At 45.6% G+C, this 17135-nt stretch overlaps 1 protein-coding gene across 1 annotated transcript in view; it reads right to left on the reverse strand.

Moving 5' to 3' along the window:
- Positions 1 to 4679: 4679 nt before the first annotated feature.
- LOC146175587 (protein Skeletor, isoforms B/C-like) overlaps positions 4680 to 17135 on the reverse strand; it is a 44151-nt gene continuing 31695 nt past the window's right edge. Inside the window, exons 13-16 of the mRNA XM_084580831.1 lie at positions 14264 to 14463; positions 11220 to 11277; positions 8975 to 9135; positions 4680 to 4988 (exon numbers count right to left, since the gene is read on the reverse strand). Coding sequence (XP_084436957.1) covers positions 4680 to 4988; positions 8975 to 9135; positions 11220 to 11277; positions 14264 to 14463 — 728 coding nt within the window. The remainder of the gene's footprint in view (positions 4989 to 8974; positions 9136 to 11219; positions 11278 to 14263; positions 14464 to 17135) is intronic.

The following is a 17135-nucleotide window of genomic DNA, read 5'->3' on the forward strand; positions in this document are numbered from 1 at the left end:
TTAAGGTGCAATGCTGGCTAGCCATCACAGTCCATCGAACAATATTGAACAATATAATGCATATGTATACATTGTTGGCAGGCCGCCATGACAGGCGGGTCACTATTGACCAATATATGCCATGATTTATTTATTGCTGACAAGACAACCATAATGGCCGGACAATATTAACCTATTTATGCCATTATATGTGCAATGCTGGCCAGCCATCAGACCTCTCTAGGCAATATTGACCACTATAATCCAAGATATATACAATGTTAGGATGCCACCAAAGCTGGTGGGGCAATATTGACCAATGTATGCCAAGATATATTCAATGTTAACGATGCAACCATAATGGCAGGACAATATTAGCCAAGCTATGCCATGATATGTGCAATGCTGGTCAGCCATCAAGGCTCATTAGACAATATCGACCACTAGAAACCAAGATATTACAATGTTAGGAAGCCGGCAAAGTTGGTTGGACATTATTGACCACTGTATGCCTAGATATATTCAATATTGAGAAGCCGTTGTTATTGACCGGACAATATTTACCAGGTTATACCATGGTGTGGAAAATATTGGCAAACAATTGCAGCTGGTTGGCCAATAATGACCAGGCTGCCTCATTGTGTATACGATAATGGCAAACTGTTCAATATGAATGGGCATTATTGACCGCTCTTAGCCGGTTGAATGCCAATAACGGATATGGGTGAAGTTCACTGGGCCAATAATGATTATGGTATAGCGTGGCTGCACATTATTGGTAGCTCAATGGCACCATTGGGCCACTTGTGGGCCAGTAATCCCCAATCAATCCCCATTATTGGGCCGATGAAATGTGCTGCCTGGGTCGGTTCAACATTGCGTGCTGCCTTTTGCAAACGACTGTATGGAACGTTGGTTATCTGTGTCAAACTCTCAGTGTTTCGTTGTGCTGGTCGTGGTAAAGCTTTACAGCAAGGCGAAAACGGTACATATTCATTGGAAAAACAGCGCGACAGACGAACACCACTGCAAAGGAACACAAGACGAGCGCTGTTTTCTTTTTTTTTTTTAACACTTTTAAGCTTTTAGGTGCAGAAAAAACAACCTCTATGCCATATCGTTTTGCCACATTTTTAAGATTTGTGACAGGCGGTGTACATAAGGCAGAACGGCAAACGTTTTCCTTTCCTTTCCTTTTTCCGCACAAGGTATACCAAGGCTGGACTTTTAAGCTTTTTGGCTATCTTGTTACAACCCAACAATAAAACATCATCCGGGTAGCCAGATGCCTCGAGTCTTCCAATCTGATCATTGAAGATGCCGATTACCCTATGCTCACAAGATTTTGATAAAGCAGACATCAAAGATGAAACCACAATTCCTATTTTTACTATCTTTGAGTGATGCGATTTAAAATTTAACAATGATTTCTCTACCCTAGGTAGGTATTCCCAGCAGATATGGCCCGTCTCGTCAAACGCATATCCAAAAACTGTAGCTTGCTATCATTGGTGACCTCAGTGGTGAAAGTTAGACCTCAGCGCTCGTCTTATGTTCCTATGCTGTGGTGTTCGTCTGTCGCGCTGTTTTTCCATCCAATATGTTCTACCAACTCGCCCGTTTGGCTATAGGGGAGAAACCTGTACGTGCGGCTCGTTGAGAAATTAATTGCTGCTGGGTGCACTCATTTTCGGACAATATGCTACAATGCTTAGTTAGCACTCAGCCTCCCGGACACGTCGTAAAAGTGGCGGCTTGTTGTGCGGATACTCGTCTGCATGAACGCTCTCTGCATTGCGTTTTCACTGAACGGCGAAGATGATGTTCCATTACCCTTCAGACCCGTGTCACATTCTGCAAAGCCTTCGGTTCGCTCCGTTTTCTGCGTTTTTTACTTACTGCGTCACATTACCGCCCCAGTGATAGCTGAATGTGTTCTGTCAGGTATCATAGTGAGGTTCTTATTGTCAGCGGCATATTTCTTTGCAGATATATCGAAAGCTGAAGTTGGGGGTATGAATTAGTATACTCATATTGACACCTCTCAGCGACACACGAAACGCGAGCAAATCAATAGAATTGCGCACACCGCACTGGCTGATATACACACAGTGAGGAGGAAGAAGTTGCGCGACCATAGCATTGAGAAGTCGGAATTACGCTAGCCAACAACCATCCACCGTTCACAGGGCACTCGGCAAGAGTGCTTCCAGCATCTTAGTACTATAGACATATTGTACACGCTTTAATGCATGTAACATCTTGATACGCACGCCAAGCAGATATATGACAAAGCAGCAATGGGGGCTAGTTGTTTTAACATGTCAAGAATTTTCGCGCTGCGCTATACACAGACACACACACACAAAAAAGCAAGAACCACGTACACAGGACAAGCGCTATACAAAGACACACAAGAAAGCCAGAATCACGTAAACAGGACAAGCGCGCTTGTCCTGTGTACGTGGTTCCTGCTTTCCTGTGTGTCTATGTATAGACGAGCATCAGCCCGTGACGTCAGTGGAGATGCGGCGGCGCTGGCGACAGCAGTGACTTTTGTGGTGCAGGCAAAAGCTCGGGTAGTCTGCATTGGATGCGCGGCGCTTGCTGTGTTTTCGGACATAATTACCGATATTCCTGCAAACTGTGGTGCGGTTGGTTGCGCCACAAGGAACAAAAAAACTAGCACCTGTTTTCACATCTTTCTTGCAGTCGGATAAATATGAGAGTGAAGAAGTAGCGGCCTTCGCGGCTAACGTGTGTTGCACTTCTGCACTGAAACTTCATCAGTTCATTTGCAACTCTTAATTGTCGTAACTCCTTTTTGGCCGCACTACGAATGGCGCAATAACAAACGCCTGCAGCTCGAGCACGTTTTGTTGTATATACTATATCAAGTCATAAGAAGCCGCGCTGTGAGTTCCGTTCACCTGTGTCTGTGCACATGTTCGCACAGAAAAGGACAACAGCTGCTGCGAAGGTAACTGCAGTTACCTTGAGCGGTCACTCCAGCGCGATATTGCCGAAACAGGCCCGGTCTTGTGAAGTAGCTAGCTTTTCTCTGTTTTTACTTTCGCGAGTTTCAACGAGTGACTCTTCATCACCGGCCCTAGAAAGCGAGTAAACATCGTTAGGATCCTGCCAAAGTTAAGCAGCGTTATTTCTCAGATTATTAAATTTTCTTTTGAATGTCATTAGAAACCCGAGGAACGAATTAAATACCCACGTAAACTATAGCTCTGATCGAGCAGGATATTTATAAGTATAGTATACGTTTCAAAGTGGATTAGGCTATGAGGGGTTCAAAATAAGCAGTATAGATGACGCGCGTTTGAATAAAAATGTCCCAAGTATATTATAAAAAATCAGAAGATCGCTTAATTTCGCGCGATCGTGGAGAACGTTACATTTGCGTTCTTGCACTCATGCACCTCTCCTATAGAGCGAAGAGAACAAAAAGCATTTTTAAAAGCCTTCATGTATATATATTAACCATCTTGACGCGTCTACACACGTGAAACGTTTTTTTTTTGTTTTTGTTTTATCGACCAGGATAATAGTTGGCACCGCACTATATAAGCGAATGTTACAAAGAACTATACGATGAAATTCTGTCACTTAAGTTGCAGGTACAGTGGGCTAGAAATATGATTTCTAGTTCCCTATAGTTGCCGGCAGTTTGTTCGTTAGAGTGAAGGTGCTTGGAGCAGCCGAAAGTCCATCAAAAGAGTCGTCGTATAAAAAACACACTTCCAATCACCCATATTGCTGTCCTTTCATGTGCTAGCAATAGGCCCGCGAGTTCAACAGTTTTGACTATTAGATTTTCTTATAGAGTCACTACAGCCGCCCACCGTAGCCGCGCGCTATTGAAGCCACGGCGAAGGAAGCCAGTGCAGCTCTTCGCCGGATAATTCCAGCAGTAACCGCATGAAAAAGTGGTGAATTACCCTCCAGACATAACCCAAACCATTTCTACGCACAAGCGAAACTTATCGCTTCAGAATATTCGCACGCGCGAACTGATTTCGAAGGCAGCGTCGCTTGGCGCTGTGTAGGTGCACGCTGCGTTTTTGCCTACACCACATGACGCTGCCGATCGCAGCGCCACCTTTGTTTACAAACATGACGCTTAATGAGATATATGACGTCACAATATAACTGACCGAAGCCACTTCACCAGCCCCCATACGCTTCTCGCAAAGCGCAGCTTAGTCTGGCAAACGACACGTTATATAAAGCAAGAGAGGTTTCTGAAATTTTTATTATACATAGCATAAGCTTCAACGTCGCATTATAATTACCTTACTCAGTGTTCTATGAACCATAGCCGTCTTCAAGAATGGCCTGTCACAGCCTCCAAAAAATGCATCAGCTTTTTGTTATACGTTCTCCGAGGCATCGGCTGAGCGTTTGACCGTGTGACTTATCTGCTCATCGTCGATATTTTTTTTTTCGACAATGCGCTATGAAAACCTGTCATCGATCAGCGTTTAGCAAACGTCGTAACCTGATACGCATGACGTCATAATAGGACACCACAACATCGTTAACATTTATTGCGCACTGCTTCCGCTGCGCCAGATCACCTTACAAAGCACAGCTCAGCTAGCGAGACGTTGGATAATCCGCCAGTGCAGTCGCACACTGTCACGGGCGGGATGACCCGCCTCCCTCCACCGTGGTGCTAGGCCAAACTTTCACTCAGGAGGGTCATTCCAGGGCCCTAGTAGGAGCAAGAACAGCGGCGGAACGAGCAGGGCAGTCAGCGACACCAGGCTGGTGACGCTCCACGACCCTCCCTTCGAGCCTCCTCCTGCCGGTCGGGGCGCCGGTGGCGGCGGAGGTGGCCTTGGCTGTGGCCTTGGCTGTGGCCTTGGCTGCGGCCTTGGCCTTGGCCTTGGCCTTGGCCTTGGCCTCGGCTTCGCCGTAGTAGTAGCCAGTGGTTTGTCCTCTTGACCCGGGTTAGTCACCGAAATCTTCCACCCGAGGTAGTTGTGGGTCCAGCACTGCGAAATGTGAAGCGCGAGGCGAAAGTATACAGCTGCCCGCTCTTAACGGGACACAGAGGACAGACTTGAAGCAAGCGCGTGAGAAGAAATTAATAATAATAATAATAATAATAATAATAATAATAATAATAATAATAATAATAATAATAATAATAATAATAATAATAATAATAATAATAATAATAATAATAATAATAGTAATAATAATAATAATAATAATAATAATAATAATAATAATAATAATAATAAAAATAAAAATAATCATCGCCCCCATCAGCCCGACAGGTCCGCTGTCGAGCAAATGCATCTCCCATATCCCCCTGTCCTCTTGATTACTCGGACAGATTACTTCAGTTTAGTATAATGGCCAGCGGTTTCCCAGAACCTACTAATAAGCCAGCAACGCTAAAAAAGGACTGAAATACTCGTACCGGCACCCCTGGTTGGCATTTCAAGGAAATTGCGACGAGGGCTGTACGGTATAGTAGATTCCTGCATCCTTGAGGCTAGTCTATACCACCGTTAAATTTTAGCAGTGATGACAGAAATGATTATGGCCTCAAAGTTTGGACTGCGTGACGTGGGAAATGATGCCCTATGTTAGTACGAATATTTTCTGAGCCGCAAAAATGAACACTTTGATGCCAAACAAACGTCAGCATAGACACAAAGAGGCACACAATCTATTTTTAATAAGAAAGAAGTTTGGAATTAATGCTCTTGATTGCTGGTGACAATTCCGGAAGGAACGAATGCGGCTTTCCAATAGTATTTGGGCAACTGCGCTCGAATCAGCGGAAGTATGCCTATGTAGAAAAAGTGGTTGTGGTTTAGCTCTGGTCCTGGTAGAGTAGCGAGAGCATTAAGTCCCCGCGCATTGCACATGCGCATGCGCACAACTGACGAGGCGGGTGGCGTCGTTCTGTGCAGCGGCGCACGGTGCAAACACCAGCTGCGGGCTATGACGTCACTCCGCGCATGCGCACAGCTGGCAGAGCGGTGGTGCCACGGCTCAGCAGCAGTGCCCGCAACCGTAACGCAACACTCAGTCAACGCCATTTTTTTTTTTGAAGAAATGGACTGGGAGGCCCTAGTATACCGATGTAGAAAAATTGGCTATGGTTTAGCTCTGGTTAAACCTGGTAGAGTAGCGAGAACTAAATACCCCTGGTTAAGGTTAGGTTCCGCTTGAAAGTAAGACACACGGTTTATGTAACGGCTTGAACTTTATTGTTTATACCGATGGAGACGCTCCGGTGGTCAGTAAAGTAGTGTTTTCACTTTGTCGATAGCATGGTTTGAATCAGCAGTTTCGCTGGAGCAAATTAAGTCTCCGTGCATTGCACATACGCATGCGCACAACTGACGAGGCGGGTGGCGTCGTTCTGTGCAGCAGCGCACGGTGCACACACCAGCTGCGGGCTATGACGTCACTCCGAGCATGCGCACAGCTGATGGAGCGGTAGTGCCACGGCTCAGCGCGCAGCCACGCTACCTTGAGAAGCGGCTTGCGTAGTGTAGCTCTCGCTACAAATGTATCCCCAGCGCTAAAAATAAAATTGTGCGGACACTCAAGTCACTTTCAGGGTGGTTTCTTTCGTTCCATCCAACGTGCTGATTGTCGCTCGTTGTGTTGTTTTATTTTTAAACACTTATGGGAGGTCGGGGATCCAAGATAGCGTCACTGATCTCGACGCCTGCGAACTTGGTCATGTCACTTGGCCTCATGACGTAATAAGACACCGCCGACCAATTTGCGGTTGTCGCTTGTTAGCTGACACCTGCGAGCGCCCCTACCAACTCGACCATGTGTCATATCTTCTCACGACGTCACACAATTATTCAGTAAATCGCCGCCCGGCCATGTCACCAGCAACTACACACTACACAGCAAGTACCCAACAGGGGATTTCCTGTCCTTCCCTTTGCCACTTGACAACCGGGGCAGACAAAGAATGGCTTATTTAATTCAAATTTCATTCACTTCAGTGACTGATTCAATTGCGTGTAGCTGGTGGTTTTAAGGCGTAACTTTTTTATGGGACGCTAGCTTTCTCTGCCAATGAGGCTAGTAATGTTTTCGACCTAAAAATACAGCATAGCGCAGCTGTAGGCAGCTTTCCGCATATGGTAAACTGCGCGATAATGTCGAGCACTTTTTGACTGATAATCTCTGCCCGACTGCACCGACCATACAAACTCCTAGCTTCAAACCCTGAAATCCAATTATCTCATCAATACCGTCCAAATCATCAAATACCCCAAGTTTGACCAATGGCAGCTGGGAGAATATTCTGTTTTCAACATAAGTTCCTCACCAATAACTGGGTTAATTGTGCCCCAAGAACATCCAAGAAAACCGCAAAAATCTAACATTATTTCGTTTTACAAAAAAAAATAGTAGAACTAGCTATCGTTTCAAGATTTTTTTTTTCCAGGCCTCAAATACTCTTACAAGTTTCAAGCCATTTGCCGCCAGCAGCAGTAAGGCGACAGACGGAGAAAGCCAAAACTAGGAGTAATTACCTCAAAAGAAATAAGTAGACGTATTATTTAACCAATCAGATGCATCGACAACAGAGCGGACACACGCGTGACTTTCTATTTAACTGCGATCCTGTATTATCCGAGTTAAGGATAGTTTATAGTCTGTAGGGTTTAACGTCCCAAAGTGACTTGGGCTATGAAGAACGGCGTAGTGGAAGGTTCCGCAAATTTGGCCCCTTAATGTTCTTTAGCGTGCACTGACATCGCACAGTGCCCTGGCACCTTGCTTTTAGACTTCGTCGATAGAGGCCTTCTGTCTTTTTTTGACTAAAGATTAGCCATTTCGGGACTAACTGCGCTGCCACAACTATTACTACTTTTCCGTATGGATTGTTGACCGTTAGTCTGCTATGAATCACCCATTTAGGTGCTACTGTTAGTCCGAGGATAGCGACAAAGCAGTGCAATCTTTCAACCATTCTGATGTCAGTTTATACTGCTGCTGGCGTTGAACGGCTTAAAAGGATACTTGCGTTTTAGAAAAGGATCCTCACGAAAAGACAGTTCTATCCGAGTTTAATACCCGTGTGTAGCATCAGCTGTTGAAATACACCATGGAAACCCAGCTAACCCGTCAGCTTACCCTATTTAATGCGAAACCATTTCTTGGCTCGTTAGTGGCGCGGATAGCAAAAGTAAATAGTGTGTGTTCCCATGAACTGTCAACAGGAAAAAACAATGCCGCGACTGGGTTTCTAGAAGTGCCAGAAGGAACAGAGCCGCTTCTCTGGGCCAGGCACGAGATCACTATACTGTCGCCGCAGTCGATCACGCCTCGTGTAAAACTGCAACACACTCTCGCGTTGTGCAGTAAGCATCGTCGTCTTCATTAAGTTCCATCTGCACCTCTGCTTCATTTAACCTATGTAAAACGCCATACAATTCCGCCGTGCGGCCGAGCGCGGTCGAGGTCCGCTAGCCTAGTGTCGGGCGAAGCCACCAGGCGGCGTGAAAGAACTCACAATACTTTCACATTCCGGGATATAAGGAGACTGAGAGCACCCTCTGATTTTTGTAGCCATAGCTTCACTCTGATAGGTAGGGCCGGGTATCGCCGTGTGTCCAACAATCAGGAGCATGACGCTGGCAGGCGGTAGCTGGCAGCTGACACGACCGAACGCTAAATAAGCGTGGTTGCCTGACATTACGTTTGACAGAAGCTGCCAACTCGGGTCTCTCATTTCGCAAGGGAGGATGATATAATCAGCCTGCCAAGGTCCTTGCATTCACGTTACCACGCAGTCACGTTCATACAGCCTGGTTAAAGTGGGGCTTTATATGTTGGGCGGTAGCCTACGCTCTCCCGTCATACTCTGAAGGCGGAGCTTAAGTGTCCATATTTTTTTTTAAACGAAATATGCTGCATATTCGCGGCTCTCCCATTTTTTAACAGCACTGCGTCGCGCATACGAGTGTCTGCAGCCGGCATGACGTACCTGATAGTAAACTAGGTCTGGCGTGTCCTGGTCGGGAGTCCAGGTGAAGTTGCCGGAATCCCCCGGCTCACACTCCTCTGTGAGTGCATCTATGTACTTTTTTCTGGACTTGGCTTGCTCAAAGGTGATCCCTTGTTTGTACCTGCACAGCCGTCCCACTCCTGCGCCGAAGTGAAAGGGGAAAGTCCAAATATACAACGGTTGCGAAAGTTACTCAAAAGTTGGAAACTTTTTTTTTTCGTTGAATATAAACGCAAATAAATATGGACTATGAAAGCACTGGAACATGACAAGGATCATAATGCGCCTTCCTTCAATATGGAAGACTGATAAATCTATATTCAGTTCAGTTCAGGCGTTCAGTCGTGTCCGACTCTTCGTGACCCTATGGACCATGTCACGCCACGCTTTCCGGTCTCTCACTATCTTCTTAACATCACATAGCTTCATCTATATTAGGTAGGGTCTTTATGCTTTATTAACTCGAATATAGGCCATTGGCCTCGATTCTGAGCCGACAACCGCAAGTTGGAAGGCAGAAAACTAAAATTTTAGATATATGAGCCGACCAAAAGATAAGAAAATTTAGAAAAACAGCTGTTAAACGCAAACGACGTTTGTTTGCAGCACTTGCCCTCGTTCACTCATCGTCGTCAGTGTCTTTGTCAAGGCCCTCCTAATTCGAGTAAATTCGAAATACACAGTTTCAGGACTAGTCGACCAAATTTTAACAGGATGCGGACCCAGCCTGCGGCAATCCAGCTGGCTTCTACTCCCAGCAGTGCGGATTTGATGTGGCCTGTTGGGATTAGCTCCCGCGTTTCAATCACGTAGTCTGCACACAACTTGGCATTTCGGTAGTCCTAGCACTTTTTTTTTTCACTTCTTGTTGCAGGTGAAAAAAAATACTGAATATGAAATTTGGATTTACCAGCCTTTAAAAGACTTTTTTATGCAGACATCAAGGCTCAGTAGCTGGCCTCTCAAGCAAAAAAGTATGGTCGCGAAGTCTGTACGAGCTTTTGCGAGAGCAGCTTTTACTCGTCGATCACGTGTACACGGTAAAAGTCGGAGACGGAAGAAAAGAGCGGTGCGAGGCTTGTAGCACTATACGTGTTAAGGAAAATAATTACTGAGAAGTTCAAAAATTGCAGTCATACTTAAAGCACAGCGCTAAATCCTCGCATCGGTGCCTTTTGGAGTTTTAACCGTCGTCCTTCACTTCCAGCTCTCAGCGCAGGTTGCAAAGTAACATGGCTGAAGGAAGCTCCAAGATGCGCGGTATTCCGGCCTGAAATCGGTCGTGAAATCTTGCTTGTAAATCTCTGGTTGCCATAGTAACTGTGACGTCGGTCGTTGTCGAGTCGCCGAGGTGGAGAGAGGACGGTGGCATGATTGCACTTAAAATACCCCTGTGGCAATTCCTTCCCCCTCGTCGCATCTGCGCGTCATTTGGTCTTAAAACATCACTAACGGACCTCCATGTGGCACCAGGTTTAGCCTGCTTCGTATAATTATGATACAGACATTCTTACCGCTGCGTTCAGGGTGGTGTCATCATTTCGATTGCCGTTTAGCATCCATCTGCTAGCCAATTTGGAGGCCGGTTTGCGACAGAGATTTGAACTGACAACGTATGTAAAGGGTCGTCCACTTTTAGAATGTCGCTCTGTGCTCCCGGCCCTCCGCGGAGCGCCTGTGGCGGGCGCCGTAGTAATTATTGCGCAGGAGGGCAATCTAGCAGACGACACGCGAAGTTCCGCCTATGGCTCCAACTGCTCCTGCGCAATGGTTTCTACGGCGCCCGTCAGAGGCGTTTCGAGGAGGGCCGCCAGCACGGAACGACATTCTAAGAGTGGGCGACCCTGTACGTATGTGCCTCCAATTCTATAGAATGTAATAAAAATCACGAGCACTTTTCCAAACTCTGTACCTGTCTCTATGTGCTAAACTGCCAAGAAAAACATGCATTCCAAACCCTGCCAAGGAGTGCTTTTGTATATGTCTTAATCGGTTTAGGCAGAGTTAAACCGCGGCTAGTCATTTTTTATGCGCTTTGCTAAGACCTCCATGCTGTTTTTTTTTTTTTTTTCAGATTCAACATGTTCTCGTCGCGTATTATGAACTATATTTATAGATATTCTAATCTAAGTCAGCTTAAGAGTTTTGTATCTCGTCTCCTTGAAACAAAACCTATCGGCCTAGATTCGGACATGTATACGGAATAAACAAGGCTGGCACGTACCCTTCGTTATATCAGGACCGTCGGGGCCCATAACGACCCCTGCGTACAGCATGTGACCCTGTGTTTGGAGAAAAGAAAGCGCGTATGCGCGAGTCTCGTGAGGTCGAAATCTACACACAGATCTAAACAGAACAAAAACCTCGCCAGTGCACAACACTAGTAGCAGCGACAGCCGAACAGAAACAATGGCATCATTAACTTAAAGGGCTACTCCATTCAATATTTGTTTCTCTCTCTCTTTCTTGGGACGTTTGTGATCGTTCCGCAGCGAAATGGGAATTGACTGTTTGGAAAATGGCATTTCAAAGTTTCCTCTGGCCGATTCCGTGATCACTGTTTAAGAAAAAAAAATACTCCTTGACCAGCATTATGGCGGCGTAAGTTTAATTACCACTGGAATTCGTGCGAGGAAAGAACTTGCGAGATCAACCGATGATGGCGACACGGGCCTTTTGTAGCTCCGTTTTCAGATGACGTAATGTCCTGGCTGTAAGAAGGCGTCATCTGTCGGCATCGACCAGCTTTAGTTTGTCCTGAAGGGTACCTCGAAAACAAGCCCCGCGACCCAGTTTAAATATGTGGTTGTTATTCCCTGTTTCGTTACGCCACTACAGTTGCCAGCGAGTACTTCAAAACCATGATTACTGATACGTGTAATTCCCCCCCCCCCCCCCCTACTATGATTACTGATACGTGTAATTCCAAAAAGGAATGTCCATCAGAATGGTGGCGTCGAAATAGCGGTGGTTCTGGCAATAGATAAAGCGTGGCAAAAGTAAGTGACCTTAGTGGCTGAGTATGCGGAGCCTATACCATTAAGCCTCTTTAATTCCTTTCACTTTCTAGTCGCTCACATCCCCCCATTATTTATTTTAAAAATTGCATCGCACCCCCCCCCCCCTCCCCCCGCTTTTTTTTTTTAATTTACTGGTACCAAAAACATTATGGAGCATCAAGAAAGATGACAGGACTACGTGCCACTTTCAACTGCTTTCGTTATACAGACTACGCCTAAATATACCCGGCGATTTTTTAACTGTTTACAGATCGTTATTTTAAACCCCGCGAGAGATAGGTCGGTGTGGTTTGCGCAGGTTAAGTTGTACATCGAGACGGACATTATATCCGCCTTGCGTACAATCCACCTGCTCAAACCGCACCGATGTATTTTCTCGCCAGAGAGACAGCAGTGCAATGCAAGAAACGATTGTCTTTTAGAGCAATTATATCAATTATTTAATTAAAATAACGCCTTATTTCAGAAGCTTAAGTGTTACCGGAATTTATAAAATACCCAGCGTGCTCCAACGTGCCCAGTCTCTCACGAACTGCGTAACAACAGGAACGTGCATCAGGTTTCCGCTTTGGCTTATATCTGTCTAAATTAGATTTGTGCCACAGATAACCAAATACTCTCGAGTATCGCGCATTAAAAATTAATTTTATCGGGCATGTATTTATTTATAGGCCCAGCAGCGAACGAGACGAAAATTCGCAAAGGAAGAATGTTGGGCTCACTGTTGAAAAGGTGTATATCCTCAACGTAAACAAAAGGGGCACTCACGACTTCACAGCTGACTCGTCACATATCGTGAACGTCACGGTCGTGTCACATATCGTGGACACCCCCCGAACTTTCTCATCTAGAGTCCTCGACACCCACCCTACGGTCCCCAGTATCGCCGTATCGAAAATAGAAAACCGGCAACAGGAACCCCCAAAACCAGCAAAGAAACGCTAAATTCATAGTCAAAAAGAATTTTTTTAGGGATTTTATTTTGTTATTTGGTCTGCAAAAAACATAACCAATCAGTTAAATATAATAGAAAGCGCGTTTTTTCTTCTCACTTGACTAAAAACTAAGACTACGAGTGATCTTAGTCTCACAAATATCCGGCCTGCTGTTTGCGGGTGTACATCGAAGTTGCAAATTCACTTTATTTCCTTCCCTGACTATAAACTGATCACTGGAGGCAATTTAACTCGCGAAAACACGTCATTTGCTTCATTATGGTTTGCCGAGCACTCTGTGGGCGATTGCCCGCTCGCAGCGTCAGTGGTGTAGGGGGTATTCCCTTCCTGTAATGCCGGTCTTCTGTATCACACTTGCGAGGAGCTCGTAGTTTGAGCAGAATTTACTTAGCCTTCCGAAGTCAGGATCGAATATTTAGGTGGAATTCGTCATATCTGTTCACGTTATGTTCACTTTAACATTTGATTATCCTTAGTTGAGTGAACGCGCGTACAACTGTGCATTCTGCCAGCGCAAAATCGGCATGGAGAGCAAACTCGGTCAGCTCGAAGAAGGGAATTTTGTCGAAAGTATCCATCTACTCGTTCACTTTTTCGCAGAGTACAGCTACGCTCCGACGTTTGTTCCAGCTGACGAGACTGTGCTTCTTTCATTGCAACTGAATGACAGTCATTTTTTTTTTTTGTGGTCGCAGTGATGAATTTCATATGGTATGCCAGAAAACGAAGGTTTAATGCATCGACGCTGGCCTAGCGTCGACCCAGAGCGCCCAGACGACGACTATTTAACTACACAACGAGCGTTAATTTTCATTTGGAACTTCTAGCGCCCTCTCGCGATACAGAGTCCTGAAGCCACCTTTTCTTAAATTTCTGCGCGTATTTCACAGGTCCCAATCCAACGGACCACACATTAGGTAATAGAAGACTGCGTGATTGTATTGAGAAATGCCTCACAAATCAATTCAAGGCGTATTAGGCATTTTGAAATCTTCAAATGTAAGTGACGTCATGCGTTCTTGCAGAAAAAAAAAATATGGTTTCAAAAAACTTGCACCATTCTAAACAATGTATGTCGGACAATCGTAAGCCGGAAAAGAAAAAAGAAAAAAAAAACGAGCGAACGGAGCTAAAAACAGCTAAAAGAGCCTCGCCTACCGCAATACTACCCCCCCCCCCCCCACTTGCCAAACAATGAAAAAAAAAAAAAAAAAAGAAAAAAGAAACAACAACTAAATTTAACAAGAAAACCGTTAACTTGGCATCGCTGCAGCGGCCGCAGTTACAATCACCTTCTTGTTGAGCTTGTCAGGGCTTTCTTTTGAACCGCCGCCCCTGGGGCTATCGGTGATGTAGAAAGGGTGGTACGCGGCGGGTTTCGACGGATCGCTGCCGCCTTCCACGATGAAGGTGTAGGTCTTTCCCCTCTCGACGTGAAGCACTGGAATGAGCTCCTTGTTGATCCACCAGGCTATGCCCCAGCCGGCTCCACCTGGGCACATAACGTCGTTTTTCAAAACAAGCCCGTACGATCCAGCGCCAAAAATCACTACGAAGGCCAAGTTTATCAGCACATGATCGAGTTCCGCATTCCTGCATTCCATGCCCCTGTGGACAGGCATGTGACTCTTCTAGGCGGTAGATTTATGAACGCCTCTGATGACGTCCTCGTCCAGCCCCTTCTCCCCCCCCCCCCCCCCCTGAAATATCTTGCGAAGCTGTCTACAACATGGCACAACTTCTAATTATTTTTAGTGGGTTAGCACTAGGTTTCCATTCTACTAAAAAGTCGTTGTTCGTGGGTCCATGGCCGCTTGCATGTGACATAGCTGGCGGGTATTTAGAACTCGCATTCGCTGATTTCGCCGATAGTCGTCATCCAGTTGGCAGTTTATATGGCCAGGCGCTAATTGGTAGATGGGTTACGTTAAGTCACGAGACCTGATGACGTGGTACAGTTGGCAGGAGCTGCCAATTCGAGTACACTTTTGAGGTGGGAATGGAATACATATCGCGACTCTTGGAACCGTAAGACATGCTGTTGAGTTACGTTAAGAGGGCTCGAAATTTCAGGCGTTCTACCACTAAGGTCACTAATCAATTCCAGTTCAAACCGAGCAAAAACATAGAACTGGCCAGATAATTTAGGGGAATCCCCCAAGGTGGAGTAGATTTCTAATAAGCGAGTAATTACTCATTGTCATCCACCCAAGCGCAGCCATATGGCTACAAAGGAAGGCTATTTTCATTTTTTTGACTACGAAGGTTCTGAGAAAGCTGTATAGATTTCCTTTGTAGCCATATGGCTGCGCTTGGGTGGATGCAATGAGTAATTACTCCCTTATTAAAAACATAGAACGTCAATATATTCCATGAAAACCCAGGGATAACCATGGCACGATAATTTGTGATTTGCCCTAAACTAAATCTCTGCGTATATTTTTAAGACCTATACTAATTACTCTGAATACCGCTTTCCTAGCGCCTCACTAGGCCATTGATTCAAACCAAACACCTGTTAGCCTCCTCCAGATTATCAATTCCAAGTTCACACCTGACTATGGCACTGTCGGAACTGTCCCCATCATATCAAATGCTGCATTTCCATGAGCCCGTTGGTTCAGAATCCGCCACACAGTTTGTTCCTTCCAGTACTCCTAGCAATGCATACCATCGAGTCAAGTCTGGCAGCAAAATTAACTAGTAAGAATTTTACAAAGACAGCAAGAATTATCTATAACAAGAATATCTGAAGCTAGCTAACGTCAGAGATCGCAGCAGGACCATAGCGTCCGTATACGGTCGCGAACCATACGTAGCCTCTAACGAAAAGGCTAACGAAAAGGGTTCTACTTAAGTTGAGGACAACGCAGAAGACTATGGAACGAAAAACTGTAAGGGTAACGTTGTGATATAGGAAGCGCGCAGAGTGGGTCAGAGAAATAACCAGTGTTAATGACAATCTAGTGAAAATCAAGAGGAAATGACCATGGGCATGGGCAGGGCATGGAGCGCGTAGAGAGGACAACCGATAGTTACTTAGGGTAAGAAATTTAATTCCAAGGGAAGGAAAGCATAGCAGGGGGCGGCAGAAAGTTTGGTGAACGGATGAGGTTAAGAAGTGCGTAGGAGTCAAGTGGATGCAGCTAGCACAGGACTGAGTTAATATCAGGAGTATGGGACAGGCCTTCGCCCTTCAGTGGGTATAATCAGGCTGATGATGATGATGATTATTATTCTCGACCTGGAGTTCTGAAACCACTACACTACTACACTCGTAAGCGGCATGGCGGGTTAAGCTATTGCATAATAATGAGAGCCAAGGACGAACACAAGACAACAGTCCTATTGCCTTGTGTTAGTCTTTGTCTTATTCGCTCTGCCTATCGTCATTGTGCATTCTGACCAACAGGCCTAAACCAAGATTCTAGTCAAGCTATCGGGCCTACGACCTATCTAATCATACGAGACCGGTGTGACAAAAACTTGAGAAGGAAAATGTGACCCCTACCGGTAGCAAAAGTCATACGGTGACCCACATCAGGAGATATACACAACGTAGGAAGGTATAATATACCACTCCCTTTGCGCATAAATCATGATAAATCAATGACTTCCATGGAGGGAAAGGAGAGCAGCCGGTCTGCGTCAAAGCGTCGACGACAACACATAGACAGGGTGCGATTAGAAATAAACCGAGCCCAAGAAAGGAAGGCAACACTAACGTGGGAAATGCGCGCAACACTTTATCTTCCTTCTAAAATTTTGCAGTGAACACTGGCCTGTGGGGTGAGTCTAAGTGACAGTTGCATGCGGAAGTGTAACGCCTCCCCTAACTTCCCTTTTCCCGTTCAAGATGCGGACAATCTTAAAAGATTCATTCATTCTTTCAAGTGGTTGTGTCACCCTTTTTGTGGCCCCGAAACTTTTCTGGTGTTATGTTTACGAAGGCTCCCGTGGGTTCATTAACGCCAAGGGCACCTTAGAGCGATTCAGGATCGATCGCATCCGTGGCTGTACTGCGATCCGCCCGTAAACGAGGGCTGCCCTCACGAATTGCCCTATATTGAGTGCCAGTTCGCGCCGTATCAGATATTAGAACCCTGAAGATGCTACCGAGAAGACGCGGCGTGAGTGAGTTGATAACGCCTTGAAACGGCCATT

This window comes from Amblyomma maculatum, chromosome 10, assembly GCF_055883805.1.
Source record: "Amblyomma maculatum isolate TAMU_Amacu chromosome 10, ASM5588380v1, whole genome shotgun sequence".
In the NCBI taxonomy this organism is placed as follows: domain Eukaryota; kingdom Metazoa; phylum Arthropoda; class Arachnida; order Ixodida; family Ixodidae; genus Amblyomma; species Amblyomma maculatum.